The 22,857-nt window shown below is 40.2% G+C and overlaps 2 protein-coding genes across 8 annotated transcripts in view; one reads left to right on the top strand and one right to left on the bottom strand.

Moving 5' to 3' along the window:
- Positions 1-18,029, bottom strand: part of CIP2A (cellular inhibitor of PP2A) — a 42,498-nt gene extending 24,469 nt beyond the window's left edge. Inside the window, exons 1-8 of one of the 3 annotated variants that reach the window (XM_010598621.3) lie at positions 17,564-18,029; positions 11,142-11,289; positions 8,892-9,004; positions 7,996-8,090; positions 7,314-7,410; positions 5,008-5,130; positions 4,710-4,855; positions 1,331-1,406 (exon numbers count right to left, since the gene is read on the bottom strand). In XM_010598621.3, coding sequence (XP_010596923.3) covers positions 1,331-1,406; positions 4,710-4,855; positions 5,008-5,130; positions 7,314-7,410; positions 7,996-8,090; positions 8,892-9,004; positions 11,142-11,289; positions 17,564-17,665 — 900 coding nt within the window. In that variant the 5' untranslated portion in view covers positions 17,666-18,029. Of the gene's footprint in view, positions 1-1,330; positions 1,407-4,709; positions 4,856-5,007; positions 5,131-7,313; positions 7,411-7,995; positions 8,091-8,891; positions 9,005-11,141; positions 11,290-13,189; positions 13,746-17,563 lie in introns of those variants that run through there. The other 2 variants (XM_064273006.1, XM_064273007.1) reach the window with 2 other exon arrangements.
- DZIP3 (DAZ interacting zinc finger protein 3) overlaps positions 17,660-22,857 on the top strand; it is a 290,858-nt gene continuing 285,660 nt past the window's right edge. For 4 of the 5 annotated variants that reach the window (XR_010318680.1, XR_010318681.1, XM_064272999.1 and 1 more), the window contains exon 1: positions 17,988-18,101. The gene's annotated coding sequence lies outside the window, so the exon portion shown is untranslated. Of the gene's footprint in view, positions 18,102-22,857 lie in introns of all 5 variants that reach the window. The other variant, XM_064273000.1, reaches the window with a different exon arrangement.

Raw genomic sequence — 22,857 nt, 5'->3', positions numbered from 1 at the left:
TCCAAGTACTTCACCCGATGACAACGTCCCAGAAAAGACTCTGGAAAGAATAAACAAATAAGAACAAAAACCTCAAAACAAAAACAGAAAGGAAAACTGTTGGGCAATGAACTCCGTACTACTTCAACTCCTCTACCATCTTCTACAAGTTCCCTGGGCAGTGCAAATGGTTTGAGCTTGTTTTTCTAGGTTCTCTGTTACAGAGGGGTAGTTCAAAGCCATTCTGATGGTTTTCTTTTACAAAAACTTGTAAGATAAAGTCTGGCCTGGCAACATGATGAGTCGTACTTCACATCAAATACAAAAGTTAATTCCACATGGATTACAGACCGTGTGAAAGACAAAACTATAAAGCTTTTGGAGGAAAACATGGCAGTTCATCTGGGTGACTTTGGAGTAGGCTAAGATTTCCTAAATGAGACACAAAAAGTACCAACCATATAGGATGATTAATAAATGAAGCTCCATTAAAATCAAGACAACATTAAGAGAGTGAAAAGAAAATTCATAGAACAAAGATATTCAGTGTGTGTGAGAGACATGTAAGTATGACAAAGGGCCCTTTCTAAAATAACTCCTACATATAAATAAGCCAAAGACAGCACAATAGTCAAACAGGAAACAGACATGGGAAGTACTTTATCAAACAGGGTATCAACTGGCCAATAAATATTCAAAAAGATAGTCAGCTTTACTGCTTATTAAAGAAAGACAAATGTAAACTATAAGGCAATACTATTATATAACCATTAGACTGGCTAAGATGAAAAATACCAAATATTGATAAGAACATGGAGTGACTGGAATCTTCACTCGCTGGTACAACCCTTTGGAAAACTGTTTCAGGGTATCTACTGAACACATGTATGTTCCAGCGATTCCACTGCTAGGCATATACCCAAGGGAAGCACGCACACAAGCTCACGGAAAGATAATTAGAGAATGTTAAAAGCAAGATGCTTCATAATGCCAACATCCATCAACAGAAGAAATAAAGATGGATGAAACTAACAACATAATGCTGAACAAACGAATCTAGACAGAATATAATAAGCTTTTATTTATGTAAAGTTGAAAAAACTAAGCATGCTGTTGGCCTGAGGACAGAGGTTACCCTTGTTAAGGATGGGGAATGTGAAGGGCAGGTAGCAACTACAAGGGAATGTGAGAGGGGTTTCTAGGGTCCTGGCAATACTGTTTCTTGATCTGAGCACTTGGCATGCAGCTTTGTTCAGTCTGTGGAAATCCAGAGGGCAGTGCACTTCATGTTTTCCGTACTTTACAGTTTGTTAAATGTTTAAAATAAAACAAAAGTTATATTTTCACATACCTTTAGAGAAGAGTCTGGATCCTTCCCATTAAGAAGACCCAATACTTGACTAAGACATGAAGAAAAGTGCTCATACCTGGGTTTAACATAAAAATAGAGATTAAATGATAATCATGTAATTGACACATCAAAAGGCATTTAACTACAAGATAAACATAAAAGTGCATTTTCCATCACCTATTTATTTTGGCCTTCTAAAATAGGACATAGTCTTTTGTAAAGTTTTTACTCAAAACTAGAGTACCACCATGGTATACATCAATTGGTCCCGTCATTTACTGAACAGTAAAAAAAAGATGGCAATAAATAAATCATTGAAACTTGCAGTCCCTCAACTGCCTTGTTTTTTTTCTTGTTAAGGCTGTGTTCAGTTTGTAGAAATTCAAAGGACACAGAGGTAATCTAGTGAACTAGGCAGCTACTTATTAACCAAGCATACACAACTGCCAGGCATGAAGTGACACCCTGCAAATACAGAGGTCAGAGGCAGGGCTCTGTGACACAACTCAAAGAGGTACCAGAGGTACCAGTCACATTGTACTCTCTGTGAATGGTGCAGCCTTGATTTGGGAGTTCATAGTCTTAGGGCAGAAGCAGAAAGATAGGAAACAATAATAGACTGTAATGTAAAATACACCACTATGATAGGGGAATGTAAGGGGGTTGTCACGGATTCAGTTGTGTCCCCCAAAAATATCTGTTAACTTGGCTGGGTCACGACTCCGTTGTACGGTTGTCTACCATTTTATCTCCTGATGTGATTTCCCTATATGTTGTAAATCCTATCACTATGATATAATAAAATGGATCAGTGGCAGTTATATTGATGAGATTTACAAGATTAGATGGTGTCTTAAGCCAGTCTCTCTTGAGATATAAAAGAGAGTAGTGAGCAGAGAAGTGAGTTCTCATACCACCGAGAGAGAAGCACCGGGAACAGAGCGCGTCCTTTGGACCTGAGGTTCCTGCACCAAGGTGCTTCCAGACCAAGGAAAGACAGATTCATCACAAGGACCTTCCTCCAGAGCTGACAGAGAGAGAAAGCTTTCCCCTGGAGCTGGGCCCTTGAATTCAGACTGCTAGCCTATCAGACTGTGAGAGAATACTTTTCTTTGTTAAAGCCATCAACTTCTGGTATTTCTGTTATAGAAGCACTAGATGACTAAGACAGGGGTCATGTGGAAAGAGGACTGGCACCACACCTATACTTGGCGGGGCAAGCCTGATCAGGTGAGGCTTCCCAGACTTGGGTTTTAAAGAATAAGAAAGAGTTATGAATACCAAAAACCAAAGCAAATCCGTTGCCATCAGGTCAATTCGGGCTGATAGTGACCCTATCACACAGAGCAGAAGTGCCCCATATGGTTTCCAAGGAGCACCTGGTGGAACTGAACTGCTGACCTTTTGGTTAACAGCTGTAGTCTTAACCACTACACCACCAGGGTTTCAATACATATGATGGGGTAAGCTTATTCCAGCATTGCAGAGGAAGTATGAGAGGAAAGAAAACGTGGATACATAAAAAGGTTTTCTAGCAAAGTTGGAAGTTCTATTTATTGTCTGATACGATTAGACAAAAGTACATAAGAAGGCAAATGTGAAGAAACAAGGCTGAGAGGTCTCCAAGGACCAGACTTGGGAAGGCAATAGTGAGAACTTTGATACTCATCTTGAATACAATGGGAGGGTCACAGATTTGAAAAGCGAAGTACGGTTAAAGAGAAGTTGAAAGTTGAGCATATTTGTAAGTGAAAGAGTCAATTGGATAGGAGGCACTGAAGCTACAGGGGGAACTGCTGGAGAAGGTAGGACAGAATGAGACTTATTACATAGAATCTGATGTTTTTAAAAATAAAACATGATGAAATTAAGTAAGAACAGGTATAAGCACAGGTAAGTAAGTCTATCCAGGGACATAGATTTGAGGGAACTCCAAACAGATGGAATTCTTTTTTTCCTTTCTGTAAAACAAAGATAAGGTCATCTTCTGAGTGAAAGGTAGCAAGAGGTCAGTAGTGAAGATTTGATACAACCACTGTAGGAAATGAGAAAAGAAAGATGACTAGGAAAAAATACAAGAGGTAGTGGCCCAGCTGAAGTTAATGACAAGTAAAACTACCATTTCTCTCAAGGCTTGCTTAGGAACACAGGCATTAAGTTAGACTCTGGAACAGGATCAGGACTGGGGTTTTGCCAACTGGTATTTTTTTATGGCAGATAAATAAGAGGACAACACAGTTAAACACAGTTAAGCACTGTTCTCTTGCCAGAAATGACTCCTAAGTTCTAGTTTGGATAGGGAAGAAAAGAGATCATGGAACTGAGAGATTTATAGAACAGATTAGTCAACTAGTTACAGATGCTAAACTGGATTATCTTCTGTCTTCCTGGAGAGGTAGATCCAAAAGAATTCTTTTCCTTACTTTGAAGCTGGTGGCCAGAATGGGTGTCACATGAGAATATACTGGGAAAAGTCTTAGAACAAGTGAGGGGAGGGCAGGTAAAGGGAAGGCACTCAGGAAAAAAAAAAAGTTCTTACCTTCCAACGCTTAAAAGAAGAAAAAGTAAAACGTGACCGCGAATGCGTCTTGATTTTGCAGTTAGCTAAGCAGCCACCTTGCCCTCGCATTTAGGCTGGATCTTTCAAACTTCATACCCCTGCCACTGCTAATTTCCCCTCCTCTCCCAATGCTTGATCACAGTAGGCGCTCAATAAATATTTTTTCATTTGTGACTGCTAAGCTGAATTAACTCTGAAGCATTTTCAACAATTTCCTGACTTAGCACAAGAAAGCAGCTTCGGCCCCGAGCAAATTTCCCTTAAGATGTCAAAGACCACAGCTCTTAGGAAAGTGGTTGCTTACTGACCTCAAAATATAAATGATTACATGAATCCCACGAAATACCACTGAGACAGAAAGGACACGTAATTGCATAGTCCCATTTTATCTTACAGCACGACAGAGGCATGCACCAAAAGGAACATTATCCATTTTTAATCCAGAACAGAAAAGACTCTAAGGCATGCTAACGAGAATGTTTTTCTAATAAAAATATTCTTTCAAAGAGTCATATCATGCTCAGGATTTAAAAATGGTTCTGAAACAGATTAATGAAGACATCTGTATTTTGGAAAACGACAGGACCCTATTCACCCAAGACAAAGACTGAAACACACATGTGTGTGCGTGGAAAACCTTGTTACAATCTTACATTTCAGGCCACGGAAGCAAACAAGTGGAAATAAAGCACACCAAAACATTTACTCTACTGAGAATCAGTAGAACTGGTATTTCCTAAATCTACAAAGGCAGTTTTATATCTCACAAACACTTCATGGTTAAAAAAAAAAAATTCTAAAATTTACCAAAGATCATACCTGATAAGATAATCAGCAATTTTAGGATTTTTAAGGAGATCCGTTAGCAGGTCAACTGAATACTTTCTAGTTAGTGTACCATCACCGTTTACGAGAATATTAAATATTAACTGAAAAGTCTGATGAATGTTTCGAGCATGGAACAGCTTAAAAACAAATTGGGGAAAGTATATTACATAAAAATTGAAGCTGACACCATCCTAAAATGTAACAAAAGGCCTTGATAACTTTTAAAGTATTAGAAACTATAAACTTCTGGTGAATTACCTTCATAAATAATTTATTGAATCATATTTACCTTTTCCCCAACTTCTTCGTTTAATGTCAAACTGGATAATATGGAAAGTGCAAACACAACCACAGTTAAACTACTATGGGCCAAGTAAGTTATGAGAGTTCGATAAAAAGATTTCACATTACTCTGAGGAAAAAAAAAAAGAATGAAACTTCTAAGTTTTATATTTTGGCTTAAAAAATATTATCTTGTAGAGTAGGTAAACTGTTATTAAACATCATTATCAATCTACTGGAAACCCTGGTGGCATAGTGGTTAAGAGCTATGGCTGGTAACCAAAAGGTCAGATCCACCAGGCGCTCCTTAGAAACCCTATGGAGCAGTTCTACTCTGTCCTTTAGGGTCACTGTGAGTTGGAATCGACTCGATGGCAACAGGTTTTATCAATCCATTAAAAAAATGATGGAAACCCTGGTGGCGTAGTAGTTAAGTGCTATGGCTGCTAACCTAAAGGTCGGCAGTTCAAATCAGCCAGGCGCTCCTTGGAAACTCTATGGGGCGGTTCTACTCTGTCCTTTAGGGTCACTGTGAGTTGAAATCGACTCAACGGCAACGGGTTTTATCAATCCATTAAAAAATGATTGTCACCTTTAAGAGATGTTTTATGGTGTTCTAAGGGAGAACGTCATACAGTCGAAGATAAACGTAAAAGACTGTTAAAAACAAAGAGCGTTTAGGCAAAAACTAACCAAGTAAAGGTGTCCAAATGCGTGTAAGGTGGATTTCTGCCAAGTTTTATCATCTTAGAATAAATAATTCCCTGACAGTAAATCTGGGTGTCCATTCTAACAGTAGTTCAAAAGAGACACATGGAGAGTTTGGAGACTGGAAACTGAACAGCTACGCTAAACACTGCAGGAAAAGTTGTTTAGAGTTTAAGTTAATGAATAAATTGTAATGAGGAACCCTCATGATTACGGTAAAAAGTAAGAAAATATTTACTAAATTAGAGAATCTATTTTGTGTTACACATTTTTGTTACACTTGTTGCTTACCATGAAAACTGAAGAGATCATTACAGGGGTGAGTGGGATGGGTACTTAAACACGGTGCCGGCAGCAGCAGACTGCAGACAGGTACAATCTTAGTAAATAAGTTTCCAGATATGGGATTGTGGGTAAATGCTGACTCTTCATTAGATTTAAGTGTGTAAAGTACAAGCTTTTTCAATTTAGAAATATGCATATAGGGCATAAAGAAAGATCTATGTTTTATGTATGTACCTGTTTATCTATAAACCTTTAGTAAGGTTATAAATAAATGCTCAGATAAACACAGAAATATCTATGTTCTTCCCTCTCGATAAACCTTTATCAAACACTTCCATGGCTCAAAAAAAACCACCTTCAAAGTAAAACCAGGTCAGAAAAATCTAGCATATGAACAAATTAGATACTAATATTAAAATCAAACAAGTAATTCTGAATATTGCATAGCAGAGGCATTGTTCACAAAACACCTTAAAGAATCAGTGAACTTTCTTCATTTAATATATTCTTAAATGTGGTTCAGCTAGCTTTGTGTGCCCTCACTCATCACATGTAATTGTAGTTGATATTGTTGCTGTTACTTGTCTTTGAGTCCATTCTAACTCATGTCCACCCCATGTGTAGAACGGCTCCACAGGGTTTGCAAGGCTGTGACCTCTTGGAAGCAGATCACGAGGCCTGTCTTCCAGGCATCCCTTGGTACGTTTGAACCGCTGACCTTTGGCTAGCAGCTGAGCACTTAAATGTTTGTGCCACCCAGGGATTCCCACCATAGTGATAAACCTGATCAAACTTGTTCCCATCGAGTCCATTCTGACTCATAGCAACCCTATAGGACAAAGAATTGCCCCACAGGGTTTCCAAGGAGCAGCTGGTGGATTCAAACTGCCAACCTTTTGGTTAGCAGCCGAGCTCTTAGCCACTACGCCACTGTAGATGATACTAGGCAGTTACTTACCTATTTTTTTGGTGGAGTTGCTATTGATTTTGTGGAAATAAAAGACTGAGGTAAATAGGATAGATTGCTAGTGATGTGCCTTCTATCTATTAAGCACAAAATAATTAGCATTTCTTAATATTATTCAATGTGACAAATAGTGTGATGCTACTGAGAGAGAAAACTTTTAGCACTTAACATTTGTATTAACCCTTATGGCCTTCAAAGGGTAGAATACTTCAAACACTTATGTGTCGATCTGATTCTGGACTAGACGTGAGAATCGTTAAAATTTTTATTTAAGAAAAAAATGGATAAAATTTTCTTTAAGCATAGAACCCACCACAAAACAAGAAGGACACCTTTTAAAATAAACTTCTTACCAAAGTCTTTATATGCGCTTGAACGGAAAGATTGTGCCGACAAAGATTTGCCAGTAGTCCCAGACAAGGCATAGTTAACTCATCTTCAGAAGACTGACTGTTGTTTTAGTTTTACATATATAAGAAAAAGAATTGGGTTAATTCTATTCTACTCAAAATGATACAGTAACTTACCCTTTTAATTTTTTTCTACCAACTATAGCAGTTAAGATTAAACATTTCTTCCTTTTATACAAGCAAGAAAAAAAAAAAAAAAAAACTACCATGTTAAGCCTGTCTAGTTCTGAACAGGACTGATCATTTATTTCACATTATGAAACCAAATTATCTTATTCAATTGCCTCAAAGGAACGTGGAAATAACTGTCAGAGTGATCGTGTGCTATTTCATCAGTATACCTCCCCTATCAAGAACATTAAATATAAACATACCATCTCCAGTTTCAATAACAATTTTTTTTGGCCAAAATCAATTCATTTAATAAACTTTTATTTTGAAAATTAATGTAAACCTGCTTTACAACATTTAATCCTGATTTTATCTAAGAGCAACAAGCAAAAATCAGTTTCTCAGTTTAAAAAGTTCAAAAACTAAGAAAAACTGAACTACTAGATGGTTTTAGTTTCAAAACAACAAAGGGATTATTTGCTTACATGTTTAAGTAGCAAGGTTGTATACTCACATGTGATCTATCAGGAATGTAATTAATTCATCTATATTGGTGCCAGAATGGAAAATTTTGACGTTATATGTTAACCTCTGCAGAAGTTGAATGCACTGAGAATAATAAAATAGTTATGAATATAAACATATAAAAACATATTGCCTACTCACAAGAATGAACTATAGTGCATATTCTGGGATGTCATCATTTTACGAGACAGAGTTTAGGGCAAGAACTTTCCCATTTCTTAAAATGGTTCTATCTTTAAAAATGAAACAAAAAATCATATACAAGGTAGTAAGACAAGAATCTTAACGTTCATCTCCTGATCCACACTTTCTATACGTTCTGCTTCAAACAGTGCAACTTGCAATAAACTCTGTCCACTTAATTATCTTGTGTACAGATTGAAAAACATACTCTATTTCACCAATTTTACCATCTCTAAAACTGCATGTCTGTTTAATCGGCAACTCTTTTTCATTCTTACAACTATGGCATTTTATGGTCTAAATAAAGTAAGACTGTAGCTATACCTTCATTTTTTTCTGTTACGTTTCCTCAACAGATGGAGACTAGACACCAGCTCTAAGTATAATTTTAACATGAAGAGTTTACATCTCAAGACACAGACATCTGTGACTGAGATGTTATAATGTAGATTTGTTTTTCTTCAATGATGGTGCTAGATGTGGATAAGCTTCCCCTTCCTAGAAACTTTAAAATAGTAGTACATGTGTCTAATCAGCTCTTCAATTTACTGACGATAAGAACTGTGCCTAATCATGTAGTATTGTCATTGTCAGCATATACCCTGTAAGTTAGCAGTTTACAATAGATATTACCAATTTTGATCTGAAAATAAGTAAGGGGAAACCAGATGCTAAGTAACAGAGTACTGCGTGGTGCTGTACCTGTAAAAACACCGAATCGTTGTGGCAAGCACTGCTCCGACAAACCACTCCCGCCAGCACACTATTCAGGTTGTATGTATTCTGAAGACAGTCTTTGGTTTCATTGTCTAAGGCTGTAAGGTAAAATAAAATGGCACAAAATATATCATTTTCATATATGATCTATTTCATATGGCAAAAAGAGAAATAATTTTTAATTTAATGTTAAATGTACCATCACATAACGAAATTAAATATAATATGGCTATTTTATTCCCTAATACTCTCCAGAAGTTTAATCTCAGAAATTTTATGAGCTGGAAAAAGGGGATATGAGTTTTCTCCTCTTTTTCAATTTACAAATGATTTCTGTATGTGCAATGAATGAATCTCAAGGAACAAAACTTGCTTTACATTATTTCTAGAAATTTTACTATCAAGGTTATTACTTTAAACATTACTAATATATTTAAATGTCGGGAGCAACTGCATTCTCATACAAACTGTTGGTGGGTGGTAGAATTGGCAGGGCCTTTTTGGAAAGCAATTTAGTAATGGCTATTAAGTTCAAGACTGACGCACAAACTCTACTTGGAATTTACTCAACAGAAATATATGAACATTTGAGCAAAAATACACTTAAAAAAAGTTCACTGCACTACTGATTCTAATTTAAAAAGCTCAAAAAGACCATGAGTGTCCACCATTAGGGGAATGCTTAAATATACCCAGTGCTGTCGAGTCGATTCCGACTCATAGCAACCCTACAGGACAGAGTAGAACTGCCCCATAGAGTTTCCAAGGAGCGCCTGCCGGATTCAAACTGCTGACCCTTTGACTAGCAGCCCTAGCACTTAACCACTATGCCACCAGGGTTTCCATGCTTAAATATAGTACCCTCTAATGTGGTTTTTTTCGAAAACCCTGGTGGCGTAGTGGTTAACTGCTACAGCTACTAACCAAAAGGTCAGCAGTTCAAATCCACCAGGCACTCCTCGGAAACTCTATGGGGCAGTTCTACTCGGTTCTATAGGTTTGCTATGAGTCAGAATTGACTTGACGGCAACAGGTTTGGTTTTTTAATATGGTACTATGGAAACCCAGGTGGAGTAGTGGTTAAGAGCTATAGCTGCTAAGAGGTCGGCAGTTCGAATCCACCAGGTGCTCCTTGGAAACTCTATGGGGCAGTTCTACTCTGTCCTATTAGGTCGCTATAAGTTGGAATCGACTTGACGGCAACGGGTTTCGTTTTTGGTTTCGGCTAATACGGTACTGGTCAGGTATTATACACATTAAAAAATAAAAATAAAAAACAGGATGTAAAACATCTGTTGCCCCATGAACCATTTTTAATTGAAAAACAACACCCAAAGATCTAAACTTATTTGCTACAGCATAGAAAAAGAGCTGGAAAAACACACATTGAACCATTAAGACATATTATTCCCAGGACAGAAAATGAGGAGGAGGAGTGGTGTTGACGGATAAAGACTCATTCCATTTTATTCTTTATATCTGCACTGTTTAGTATGATAGCAACACATGGCTATATAAATTTAAATGAACTAAAAAGATCCTGCTCCTCAGTCCACTACCCACATTTCAAGTGATCAGTAATCACATGGGGCTAGTGATTACTACACCAGATGACATATAGAACATTTCCATGACTGCAGAACATTCTACCGGTCAGTAACGCTATGTTAACACTTCTGGATCACTTGAATTTTATGTAAGCATGTGGTAATTTTATCATCTCACAAAGAAAAATCCACCCTCTCCTAAAACACAAGTCAGGAAAAAAAGTGACCATCAAATGAAAATGTTAAAAATAACAATAACGGGAAAATATAGAAAGAGCGACACCAGCAACAGTTCTAAGTTCAAAATAGTTTATATAAAAAAAAAAGATGGTTCTTTGACCACTAGCTTTGATTTTTCTAAGTGGTGTACTTAACACTGGCAGTACATGTATGACTTTTTTCCCCCCAACTCAAAAGTAAGCCAGCACTTCCCAAACTGCATTCTTTTCTATAGAACACTGGGCCTTTGATACGCTTTAGATACTCCGGACCAATCCGTTTAAGAAATGCTATATACAATACTATCTTCTTTCAAGAGATTCACGATGCATAACAGCTCTGACATACCTGTGACGAGGAAATCTTTTGAGTATAAGTCACTCTGAAAGAAGATTCAATAACTAAATCTGCTCTTTAAAAAACAGTAAATTTATACGTGTTTGAAAAATAAGAGAAATGAAATAATTACCTAGTTGAGACAGCAAACTGATAATACTTAAGATTAGTGGAGCACTTATGTTTGGATCTTCAAGTAACTCTACGAGGCAACTCAAGCATTCACTTGGTAAAATCTGATCTGATGTAAACAATCGTGTGAGCTTCTGTCCAGAAATTACCTATATAACATAACAATTAAAATATGTAAGTTAAGAATTGCCAGCTTTTATCTCTTCTTCATTTCCAAAAAGACTGTCCTACCAAAGTGCTACTACCCCTTTCTTTCCCCATTTAGAGGCTTCACACAGGCTGCCTGTTCCTTCTGCTGGAAGATGACCCATCTCCTTCCCAACTAGGTCTCAGATTAATTTCTCCAGGGAGCTTTCCCTAACTAAACCTCTTCCCGCAACTAGGCTAGCTCTGCCGATTACACCACCCTACACCAATTTCATAAGTCAGTAAACTTTTAATTACTTAGCAACGTTCAGTCTCTTTACTACACTGAACACTCCGCCACTGAACACTCCATGAAGGCATGGACTATATATAAATCTATACTCTTGCTGTTAACTGCTGTCAGTGGATTCTGACTCATGGCAACCCCATGTGTGCAGAGCAGAATTGCTCCACAGGTTTTCAAGGCTGTGACCTTTCTGAAAGCAGATGGCTAGGCCTTTTTTCTGAGGCACCACTGGGTGAGTTGGAACCATCAACCTTTCAGGTAGCAGTGGAGCACTTAAGCATGTGCGCCCCCCAGGGACTCCACTACCAATATATTTCACTGAATAAAAGAATTCCAGTATGCTCCTTCCACCTACTTTGAGAGGGATAAATGGAAAGTGAAAAGCAGTTAAGCCCAAAGGGTAACTATTGGAAAAGTTAGAGATTACAGAGAAGGGAGGTTAAAAAAAAAATTTTTTTTTTTAAAAAGCCAAGAATTGAAAAATGTTACTCTTGGTTATTCTATTTTTACTCCTTTTCTGTATCCTTATCAACTACACACACACACACACACACACACACAGAGTAAAGCTGGGATTGAAAGCCAAAACCAGTTGTCAGAATATAATACATCCAAAATGCTTTATAAGTATCATTCAATATTAAGCGTATCTTTCCTATAATGATAAAAAAAAAATCAGTTACTTTACAATTAGACTAAATCTGCTCTAAACACTTATTTTTAAAAGATCAGGCCTATGCAGCCTGTTTTATCATCCTCTAATCTTTCCTCTGTTGTTGTTAGTTGCCATCGACTCCGACTCATGGTGACCTTACATATAACACTTCCTGCACTGTATTGGACAATATTCTGCTGATTCATAAGGCTTTCACTGGCTACTTTTCAGAAATAGATTGCCAGGCCTTTATTCCTAGTCTGTTCTAGTCTGGAAGTACCATGGGTGACACTACTGGTATTTGAAATACCGGTGGCGCAGCTTCCAGCATCACAGCAAAACGCAAGCCACCACAGTAAGACAAACTGACAGACACATGGTGGTTCCTCTCCGTAACCCTCTAATTCCCTCACGCAGGTGTCCGTTCTTCTTCTGAAGTTCTGCTGACAAGACAGCTTCCAATCATGTTTCCAAGGACTATGTGATTTAATATCACTAAGCGTAAAGTGGGGCCCTGATCTATAAGATTGAAAAGAATAGGTCTAAAGGTGAAATATGGCTATCAATAGCACGTGTGTTGGTGCAGGGACCCTTCTGAGCATTGCCTGTTTGCCTACGTAGAAAGCACAAAGAATAAGATACGTTCTGCTTTTAGCATAATTCCACTCAGGACTGGATCTATATCTCAATAACATAAGTATTCTAACATGTGATAATTACTTATTACAAGGTAAGATAAGGAATTGTTTTACAAATTTCCCTCTTTACTCAAACAGACTCAATGTTTAATACAAACAGAATTTATTATAGTAAAAATTAATTCTTAAATACCACTTATTCTGGCCCACGCATTTTTCTACTTTATGTATGTTGTCTTTTCATCTTCATAATAACCCTGTAAGGTAGGTGCTACTACTGTTTTGCAGACAAGTAAACTGAGGCACACACTGATGATACATACAGCTGTGCATTTGGAATTCATACCCAGGCAGCTTGGTTCCTGAATCCATGCTCTTAATCACTCTACAAGATTCCTAACATCATCCGCAGCGAGACCAGCTCAGCTCTGCAAATAAATTCAAGGCTCAGGTTCCCAGTCGAAAGCACGGGACTCTAAAGACAGGATGCACAACTGAATGACTAGTCTCTTTGTATGACACCCACCTGTCTCGGCATCCTCAGATGCTGCTCTCATAAGGTCTGCACAAAGACATGCAGCATTTAACATAAAAATCCACCTAAATGCTTAAAACTAAAAAGAATAAAAAAAACACACACACAAGGGTTGGTGTGGATGAATGACTGCAAATCTCATATAATACTGAAACTGACAAAAACCATTCCTTCAAGTCAATTCTGAATCTTAGCAATTCTACAGGACAGAGTAGAACTTCCCCATAAGGTTTCCAATGCTATAAATCTTTAGAGAAGCAGACTGCCGCATCTTTTTCCCTCAGAGCGGCTACTGGGTTTGAACGGGCGACCTTTCAGTTAGCAGCCCAGTGCTTAACCGCTGTGCCACCAGGGCGCCTTATATATTGCTTAAACCAAAAAAAAAAAAAAAAAAACACCTGTTGCTGTCAAGTGGATTCTGACACACAGCGGCCCTATAGGACAGAGAAGAGCTGCCCCATAGGGTTTCCAAGGAGGGCCTGGTGGATTCGAACTGCTGACCTTGTGGTTAGCAGCCTAACTCTTAACCACTATGCCATCAGATATATTGCTTGGGGAGGGTAATGTGGTATAACCTTCCAGGAAATTTGTTTAGCAGTTTCAACTAAAGCTGAACGTAAGAATAATGTTGCCTATACCCCTAAACACAAAAATAACCTAAACCTGTTGCTGTGAGTCAGAACCTACTCATACTGACCCTAGAGGACAGAGGAGAACTGCCGCATACGGTTTCCAAGCCTATAATCGTATGGAAGCAGACTCCTACATCTTTCTCCTGCAGAAAAAGCTGGTGCGTTCTAACCGCTGACCTTTCAGTTAGCAGCCCGGCACTTAAACACTGAGCTACCAGGGTTCCTTCCCTACAGCCCTACCAAACAAACAAAACCCAAACCTACTGCTGTGGAGTTAGAAATTCTGACTCATAATTTCACTACTAGGTATATAAGAGAAGTGAGAGCATATACTCAAAGACATGCATGAAAATATTCATAACAGCTTCACTGATAATTCCACCCCAAAACGGACACACGCCAATGCACATCAACAGGGGAATGTACCTAACTGTGGGGTGTTTACATAACGGAATTCTATGCAGCAACAAAGAGTGAGGTCCTGGTACAAGTGAAACATGAATAAATGTTAGTTCTACTGAATGAAAGCAACCAGACACAAAAGAGTACATATTATATTTGTTGACTTTTATGAATCTTGTAGAAAGGAACAATGAAGAAACCTTATGGAGTGATGGAAACATCCTAGATCCTGATACAGGTGCTAGATACGAAGTGCATATGAAATGTTAAAAAAAAACATCAAGCTCTTCAATTAAGATTAACACACCTCAAGCACTTTACTGTAGGTATGTTATTGCTAAAAAAAACACCAAACCCGTTGCCATTCAGTTGATTCCAACTCACAGTGACCCTACAGGACAGAGTAAGAACTTCCCCACCTGGTTTCCAAGGAGCACCTGGTAGATTTGAACAGCCATAGCTCTTAACCACTAAACCACCAGTGTTCCCCAAATAACAATAAGTCCCTGATAATTATAGCTTGTGCTCTTCTCGGCTTTGCATCAAAATGCCCCAATGGTAGAATTTTCTCTAAACTGCCTCAAAGTTTGGGAGGGTATCAAAGAGCCAGCCTCTAATCCACAAATTGCTTTGATGTTTCCTTTAATTCATGATAACCTGTTCATTCTCAAAGAGAAGTAATGTTTTAGATTACCATGTAAAATAATTAACCCTGAATTCTTAAATAAAATTGATGGCCCTACTTTTCCATCCTGTGGCTTCTGGAATCCACCAGTGCACTGCTCTGTTCTTGAGACACAAAGCCTGACCCACCTAACAGTTAACATGTTATTAGGATGCAGTGATTTGTGGAGCCAACGAATGAGAAAAAGAAGGCAAATCTGCGTAGGGGATAGGCAGCTGTACTACTATGAAGAGCAATACCACCAAAGCCCGAGAGAAGAAACACACATTTAATATACTCCACTTTTATAAAGAAAAACAAAAAACTGTTGCTGTACCATTTGCAATCACAGGGTTAATATGTCAAATAGATTTTAAAATTATGTTCAATCTAATGCTAAGAAAAGGAAGCTGCGACAAAGAATTCTCAAAACAAGCTTTGATTCAGCTTAATTGCTTTTCATGAGGCTGAGGTTATATGTTAGTTTGAATTCCATGAATGTGACACAAATGACAGCAGAAGATTGAGAATCTAAAAACAAACAGGGTCACAGAAACAAAATCGTGATTACAATTTTTCCAAAGGAACGTCATAATAGAATAAGTAGTCTAAGCACAAATCACAGGAACTAATCGAAAAAGTGAAAGCAATTCAGCATTTAAGGATTTCAAAACTCTGAGCGATATACTTTGGTAAAGAAAAAAGATTATGATCACTAGTTTCGGGGAAGAGGATTGCTCCTTAATTCAAAGAAAGTTGAAATAATAATTTGCAAGTTCGAGCTCAACACGAGTTCAAACAAAAGCAGTAAGCAACAGGTTCAGATTGTAAAGTGGCTAAGGGCAAAATCAAGTTTTAATCCCCCCCCCCACCTCCGCCGCCCCCTAGAATCGTGAATATTCTGTGAGGGCCTAATTTCGATGCAAACAACGAAACAAGAAGCAAAAGAAGAGAAGACACAGCTCCGAGCTCTCTCCGAAACGCGCCAAACACCCGGCCCTTGGTGCCAGCCTCCCTGTTTCCGGTGGCCGGGCTGGGGCGGGCGCGGACGGTGGGGAGTCACGGCTGACACACGTTCGCCCTCAGCGGGAACGGCGACAACAGCCGCCGGAGCGGTCACAGCTGACACACGTTCGCCCTCAGCGGGAACAGCGACAACAGCCGCCGCGGCGGTCACGGCTGACACACGTTCGCCCTCAGCGGGAACAGCGACAACAGCCGCCGGAGCGGTCACAGCTGACACACGTTCGCCCTCAGCGGGACGAGAACAGCCGCCGGAGCGGTCACGGCTGACACACGTTCGCCCTCAGCGGGAACAGCGACAACAGCCGCCGCGGCGGTCACGGCTGACACACGTTCGCCCTCAGCGGGAACAGCGACAACAGCCGCCGCGGCGGTCACGGCTGACACACGTTCGCCCTCAGCGGGAACAGCGACAACAGCCGCCGGAGCGGTCACAGCTGACACACGTTCGCCCTCAGCGGGACGAGAACAGCCGCCGGAGCGGTCACGGCTGACACACGTTCGCCCTCAGCGGGAACAGCGACAACAGCCGCCGCGGCGGTCACGGCTGACACACGTTCGCCCTCAGCGACAACAGCCGCCGAAGCGGTCACGACTGACACACATTCGCCCTCAGCGGGACGAGAACAGCCGCCGGAGCGGTCACGGCTGACACACGTTCGCCCTCAGCGGGAACAGCGACAACAGCCGCCGGAGCGGTCACAGCTGACACACGTTCGCCCTCAGCGGGAACAGCGAGCGGGAACAGCGACAACAGCCGCCGGAGCGGTCACGGCTGACACACGTTCGCCCTCAGCGGGAACAGCGAGCGGGAACAGCGACAACAGCCGCCGGAGCGGTCACGGCTGACACACGTTCGCCCTCAGCGGGAACGGCGACAACAGCCGCCGGAGCGGTCACAGCTGACACACGTTCGCCCTCAGCGGGAACAGCGAGCGGGAACAGCGACAACAGCCGCCGGAGCGGTCACGGCTGACACACGTTCGCCCTCAGCGGGAACAGCGAGCGGGAACAGCGAGCGGGAACAGCGACAACAGCCGCCGGAGCGGTCACGGCTGACACACGTTCGCCCTCAGCGGGAACAGCGACAACAGCCGCCGCGGCGGTCACAGCTGACACACGTTCGCCCTCAGCGGGAACAGCGACAACAGCCGCCGGAGCGGTCACGGCTGACACACGTTCGCCCTCAGCGGGAACAGCGACAACAGCCGCCGCGGCGGTCACAGCTGACACACGTTCGCCCTCAGCGGGAACAGCGACAACAGCCGCCAGAGCGGTCACGGCTGACACACGTTCGCCCTCAGCGGGAACAGCGAGCGCGAACAGCGACAACAGCCGCCGGAGCGGGGGCTGTCGTTCCAGCTCGGGCCGCCACACCGGGCAGCGGACCAGGGGTCACTGGAGGAAAGCCCCATCTCGTCCCCACCCCAGGACCCCGCACCTCCAGGTGCCGCAGAAGCTGGGTGGCGTTCGCCTCCGACTTGACGGCTTTGTACTGACTAATGGTCAGCAGCAAGGACTTCAGGCTGGCGGTGGAGTCCATCCCGACCGGCCCAGCCTCGCCGGGGACCGCCGCCACCCAGCCCTCTCAGGACCTCCAGCTCCGGCCGCGCTTTTTTTGATTTTCGGCCGCACCCCCTCGCGCCCAGCAGCTTCCGGTTCCGGTCGGGTTCCGGAAGTGTTTGGGGCTCTGGGGGACGGCCTCTCAATGAGGCACAGGCTGGGTCTGTGGGTTGTGGCGCTCCTTCCAACCCCTCCCTTTCCTCTGAGCTCGCGAGGTTTCATCTCCGAGACCCTTGAGAACGAGATATCTCGCGAGAAGCGCGACTGTTTCTTCCAACCCACAGAGGGGCGGTGAAGCGCCGCGGCTGCGTTGTTGTTTTGTAAGCTCTGCTTTCGTTTGCTTCCTGGGCTCTCACGCTGGATGGCTGGCTTTTCCTTTGCGCATCATCCTTTACCTGAGAAATAGTCTAGACACGGTGAGGAGCTCTGAGCAGAGACTCTTTGGGCCCTAGAGTTTTGAGACAGCCGGGGAGGGGACCTCGCTTTAAATCTTTACCTCGTCGACCCTAAACCATTGGGATTTCGTGACGGCTGTCAGGTCCTTAGCTGGCCTTTGTCAGGCTTATTCGAGAAAACCACCGCCGGGCAACTCCTGGGCCCGGTGATGGCGGTGGGTGGCTTCCTTAGCGTCACTTTCCGTAAGGGGAGCTGTCTTTCCGTGTGGCATGGTTGTGATGTCAACCTCGCCGCCTACGTTCTCTGCTTTTTCTTTTTCTTTTTAAATCAGAGGTAATGAGTACTGTCTAATTAGTATTATGCATGTGTATATCACGAGGTGAGTCAAGTAGCTGGTTCTGCAGCTTCCTTAATTTATGCTAAAAAAAAAAATACCTAATAAAGCTTTAAAAACCAGTCTGGAAAATTTTAAGACTAGGGTACATCTCTAATGAAATAATTCATCAGAAATCATGTTTTGTCGAGTCAAAGATGTATTTTTTTTACATCATTACATTTTTAAGGCCAGGTTTATTTTTATATTAAAAATGTCGATTTCACTATTATATCTAAAAGCTTAAAATGATTGAGACAAACATGTAAGGATCATTACGTAGGGAATGTATTCATTCATGCATTCATTCAGTAAACAATTGTTGAGCGTATAACACATACAATTGTCAGTAACAGCACAAAGATAATGATGCCTCCCCTGCTGGGAAGTAACTGCCTGATAAGGGAAACATACGAAGTAGTGCATATGGAATTTCCTATACAAAAGACAGACACCAGGTAGTGATGTAAAGAGTGGAGCCAGGCTGTCTGTCTACAAATCCTAGCTCCATCTTTTTACCGTGTGACCATAGGCAAGTTCTCATTGTGCTTCAGTGTAGTAATAAGGTAAAATCTGGCTAATAAAAGTAACTGTTAACTAGATTTGTTCATTAGATAAACATTCATTGGGAGCCTGCAGTGTGCCAGGCAGTATTCTGGCCCTAGGGATTTAGTGAGTAAAACAAAAACCCCACTGCCGTGGAACTTACATTCTGGTAGGGAGAGAAAAAAATATACACCATTAAAAAAAATGATACGGGGAAAAAACACAGCAGAGTTAATACTGTGGAATAATGGCGTTTGAGAAGAAGGTGGTTATACCTGTAATTTTCAGTAGAGTAGTCAGGAAAGGGCTGGTTGAGAAAGCAATATTTGAAAAAATACTGCAAGGAGTTGAGAGAGAGCCATGCTGTCTAGAGGAAAAGGCTTCCAGATACAGGGAATAATAAGACCAAAGGCCTTGAAGTAGGACCATGGCAATATGTGCCAGGAAGAGCAAGGCGACTACCATAGCTGAAGTGGAGAAAGCAAGGATGAGAACAGTTGGATAAAGTCGTGTAAGGTCTTAAAGACCTTACAAAATGAGTCAGTCGACGTAAAGAGTTTAGAACAGTGTGTGGCATAACCAAGTTCTTGATAAGCATTGGGTGTCATTGTCATTTGTTGGCAAATACAGTGATAAGAGTTTGATACTGTTAGACTTTTCACCTTGCAACGAATGGTAAGTGTGCCATCATCACCCCCATCTTGGGTCAGAGGAAGGAGTCTACTCTTCCTGCCGTAGGTGGCATCTTTCTTTGAAATCTTGCATTTTAACTTAAGCAGTAATGCAAATTTCACATTCTTTTCCGTAAAATCATGTTATATATAAAATAATGTCTCCCTCAGACAATACTCATCAAAAATTGATGCTGTAAGTTTAGTGGGACATACTGTGTAATTCTGAGGAACCTTGATGTCTTTAGTCAGAGACACTGGCGTATCCTCACTTGAGAAACATTAGAGCCATATGTTTAAGCCCAAAGTAGTGGGGGAGGGGGAGAGGAGACTGGGTCCAGATGACTGAAGGCTTTATTGGCTTTGATCTTGGACTCCATTCTGAATTCAGGGGCAATCTCTGGTTTTACACTTGAGTATGACCTAGTCAAGTTTCTGTTTTAGATTGAGGACTCCGACAGCTGAATGGCTATGATTTTGAGGAGGGTGAGGGAGTGACTCCACAGCAGCTAACAAGAAGTCTAGAAGTAGGGAGACAAACTTACTGGAGCCTGTCCAAAGGATAACCAGTATAGTGGAAGTGTAGATAGTGGCAATTTTAAGAAATACGTATGAGGCAAAATAGGCAGGATTTAGTGACTGATAGTGGATATGAAGAGTGAGGAGTGGGAGTGTCTAGAGGAGTTCCCACATTTCTAGATTGGGCGATAGAGAAGATGGAGGCAGTGCCGAGGCAGTTAATAGAGAGTATTCAGGTTGTATTTTATGTTCAGTGAAATTTTATGTAGTTTATCATATAGTCTTGTACCATTTCATTAAGTTTATTTCTGGATGTTATATAATTTTTATTACTCTAAATGGGTTCTCTTTTTCTCTTAAAAAATTTTAAGTTGTTAATTGCTACTCTAAAAAAAGATGCTGATTTTGATCTGTCTTTTATCCAGCCTGGAAACCCTGGTGTAGTAGTTAAGAGCTTCGGCTGCTAACCGAAAGGTTGCAAGTTCGAATCCCCCAGATGCTCCTTGGAAAGCCTGTGGGGGGGGAGGGCAGTTCTACTGGGTCGCTATGAGTCGGAATTGACTCGGCGGTGGCAGTGGATTTGGTTTTTTTTTTTTTTTTTTGGTTCTCCGGTTTATCAACTGAACTCTCATTAATTGTAATAGAGCTTCGCTTACTCTCAGAGTTCTAACTATAAAAACTATATATTATCTGCAAATAATAGTTTCATCCCCTGTTTCATATCTGTTGTATTTATGAGTCGGAATCAACTCGATGGCGCTGGGTTTGGTTTTGGTTGTATTTATTGCAATAGTATAATGTCTAGTATCTAATCATGGTGATATTGAGCATGTTTGTATTATTGCTTAATTTAATAGGGATATCTTCAGTATTTTAACATTTAATATAATTTGTGCTAATGGCTTGTGATAAATATTCTTTATTATGTTTAAAAGACTGCCTTCTAGGCCTGCTGTATTTAAATATTTGTCAAAAATGTCTGCTAAAAATTTATCAAATTTTTATCAAAAATCTTATTTTTCTCTATAAAATATTAATGGAATGGATTAGGTTGGGTGTTTTTTTTTGTCTGTTTGTTCTTGGGATAATAATAATAGCTAACACTGAACATTTGCCAAATGCCAAGCACTAGTCTAAGGACTTTATACTTACCCATTTAATCTTCTTAACAACTTCATGCAGTAGGTACTATTATGATCTCCATTTTACAGATGGAAAAACTGAGACAGAGAGAAGTGATTTGCCCAAGCTCAACAAGGAAGTATTAACAAACCCTATATATGGTGTGCCACAGGTGTTGATTTGCTGATATTTTATTAAGAATTTTATAAGAATGTTCATAAGTGAGAGTTTTCAATAAATTTTTTTGTATTGTCTGTTTTGGAATGTGGGTTATATGTTACTTTTGAAAAATGAATTTGAAGCATTTCAATCTTTTTTCTGTTATGGGATAATCAGATTACACAGGAGTCATCTGGTACTTGGCTATAGGCAGCTGGCCGATAAAATCATCAAGCTTGGTACCTTATTTAGTGGTATATCTTCAGCAAATATTTGAATTTCAAATATGGTTAAAGTTCTGTTAATTTTTTTCCACCTTGAGTTTATTTTGGAAATATATATTTTTTAGCAAACCAGTTGTTTAGATTTAAAAATTTATCGATACAACTTGCATTCGGTATTCCAGTCAGTCTTTTTCTTTCTTATTTGTAGTTTTAAATTTCCTTTTTCATTTTAATAATATCTATTCCTTTTTTTAGTTGGACTTTCTATTTTATTCAACTTTTCAAGAACGAACTTTGGTTTACTTATTTTTTTTTGTTTACAGTAAGCAGTTTTACTTTTATCTTTATTAATTCCATCCATTACATGGATTTTTCTTTGTTTCTAGTTTTTTTTTTTTATGTCCACCAATTTTTTTTAGGAAGTAGATGTAGCGAGCATCTGCATTTTACTTTGTTAATAAAATAATACTGTATTTTTCTGCAAATAAAGCATGCCTCCTACATTTTTTTGCCAACTGCTCCCTCCCTCTGTGAGGTACTTTCGTAAGTGCAGCTATGCCAATTTTTACATGTTGATGTAAAAAGAATTAGCACAGCCTATTTATGAAAATACCTCAGGGAAGAGAGATCAGTTGGCAAACAAACGTAGAAGGAACGCGTTATTTGCATAAAAACATGGGTAATCATTTTAACCAGTCAGGTAATTATATTTTTAAAATGCTAATATTTATTCATTCATCATATATTTACTGAGTTCCAGACATAGTTCTTTTTCAAGGAGCTTAAAGCCTATTGGGGGAAATGGACAAACCAGAGTAGGTGTTACTAAGAGAAAGGAGAATGCTATATAGAAGCATGTGATTTTTCTTAAGGTATAATAAAAAAAAAAAAAAAAGAAAAAAAAAAGGTATAATAGGAAGTCCCAAATCCGTCATTCTTAAAGGCTTAGTGTAAAATCCCTCTTTCCTGTAAATTTTTATTAATGTCTATAAATAAAGCATAGGTTGCTATGAGTCAAAATGGACTCCACGGCAATGGGTTGTACTTTATTTGGCTTGTGCCAGATATTTACCCTACTTTATACTTCAGGAAATAGGCTTATGGATGTTAAAAACAAAAAACTTGCTCAGGTTTTTACAACTCAAGTATAGGGTTGTCTTCG

The sequence above is a fragment of the Loxodonta africana genome, chromosome 20, assembly GCF_030014295.1.
Source record: "Loxodonta africana isolate mLoxAfr1 chromosome 20, mLoxAfr1.hap2, whole genome shotgun sequence".
In the NCBI taxonomy this organism is placed as follows: Eukaryota; Metazoa; Chordata; class Mammalia; order Proboscidea; family Elephantidae; genus Loxodonta; species Loxodonta africana.
The sequence above is the reverse complement of the archived record's forward strand: the minus strand, read 5'-3'. Positions and strand labels throughout refer to the sequence as shown.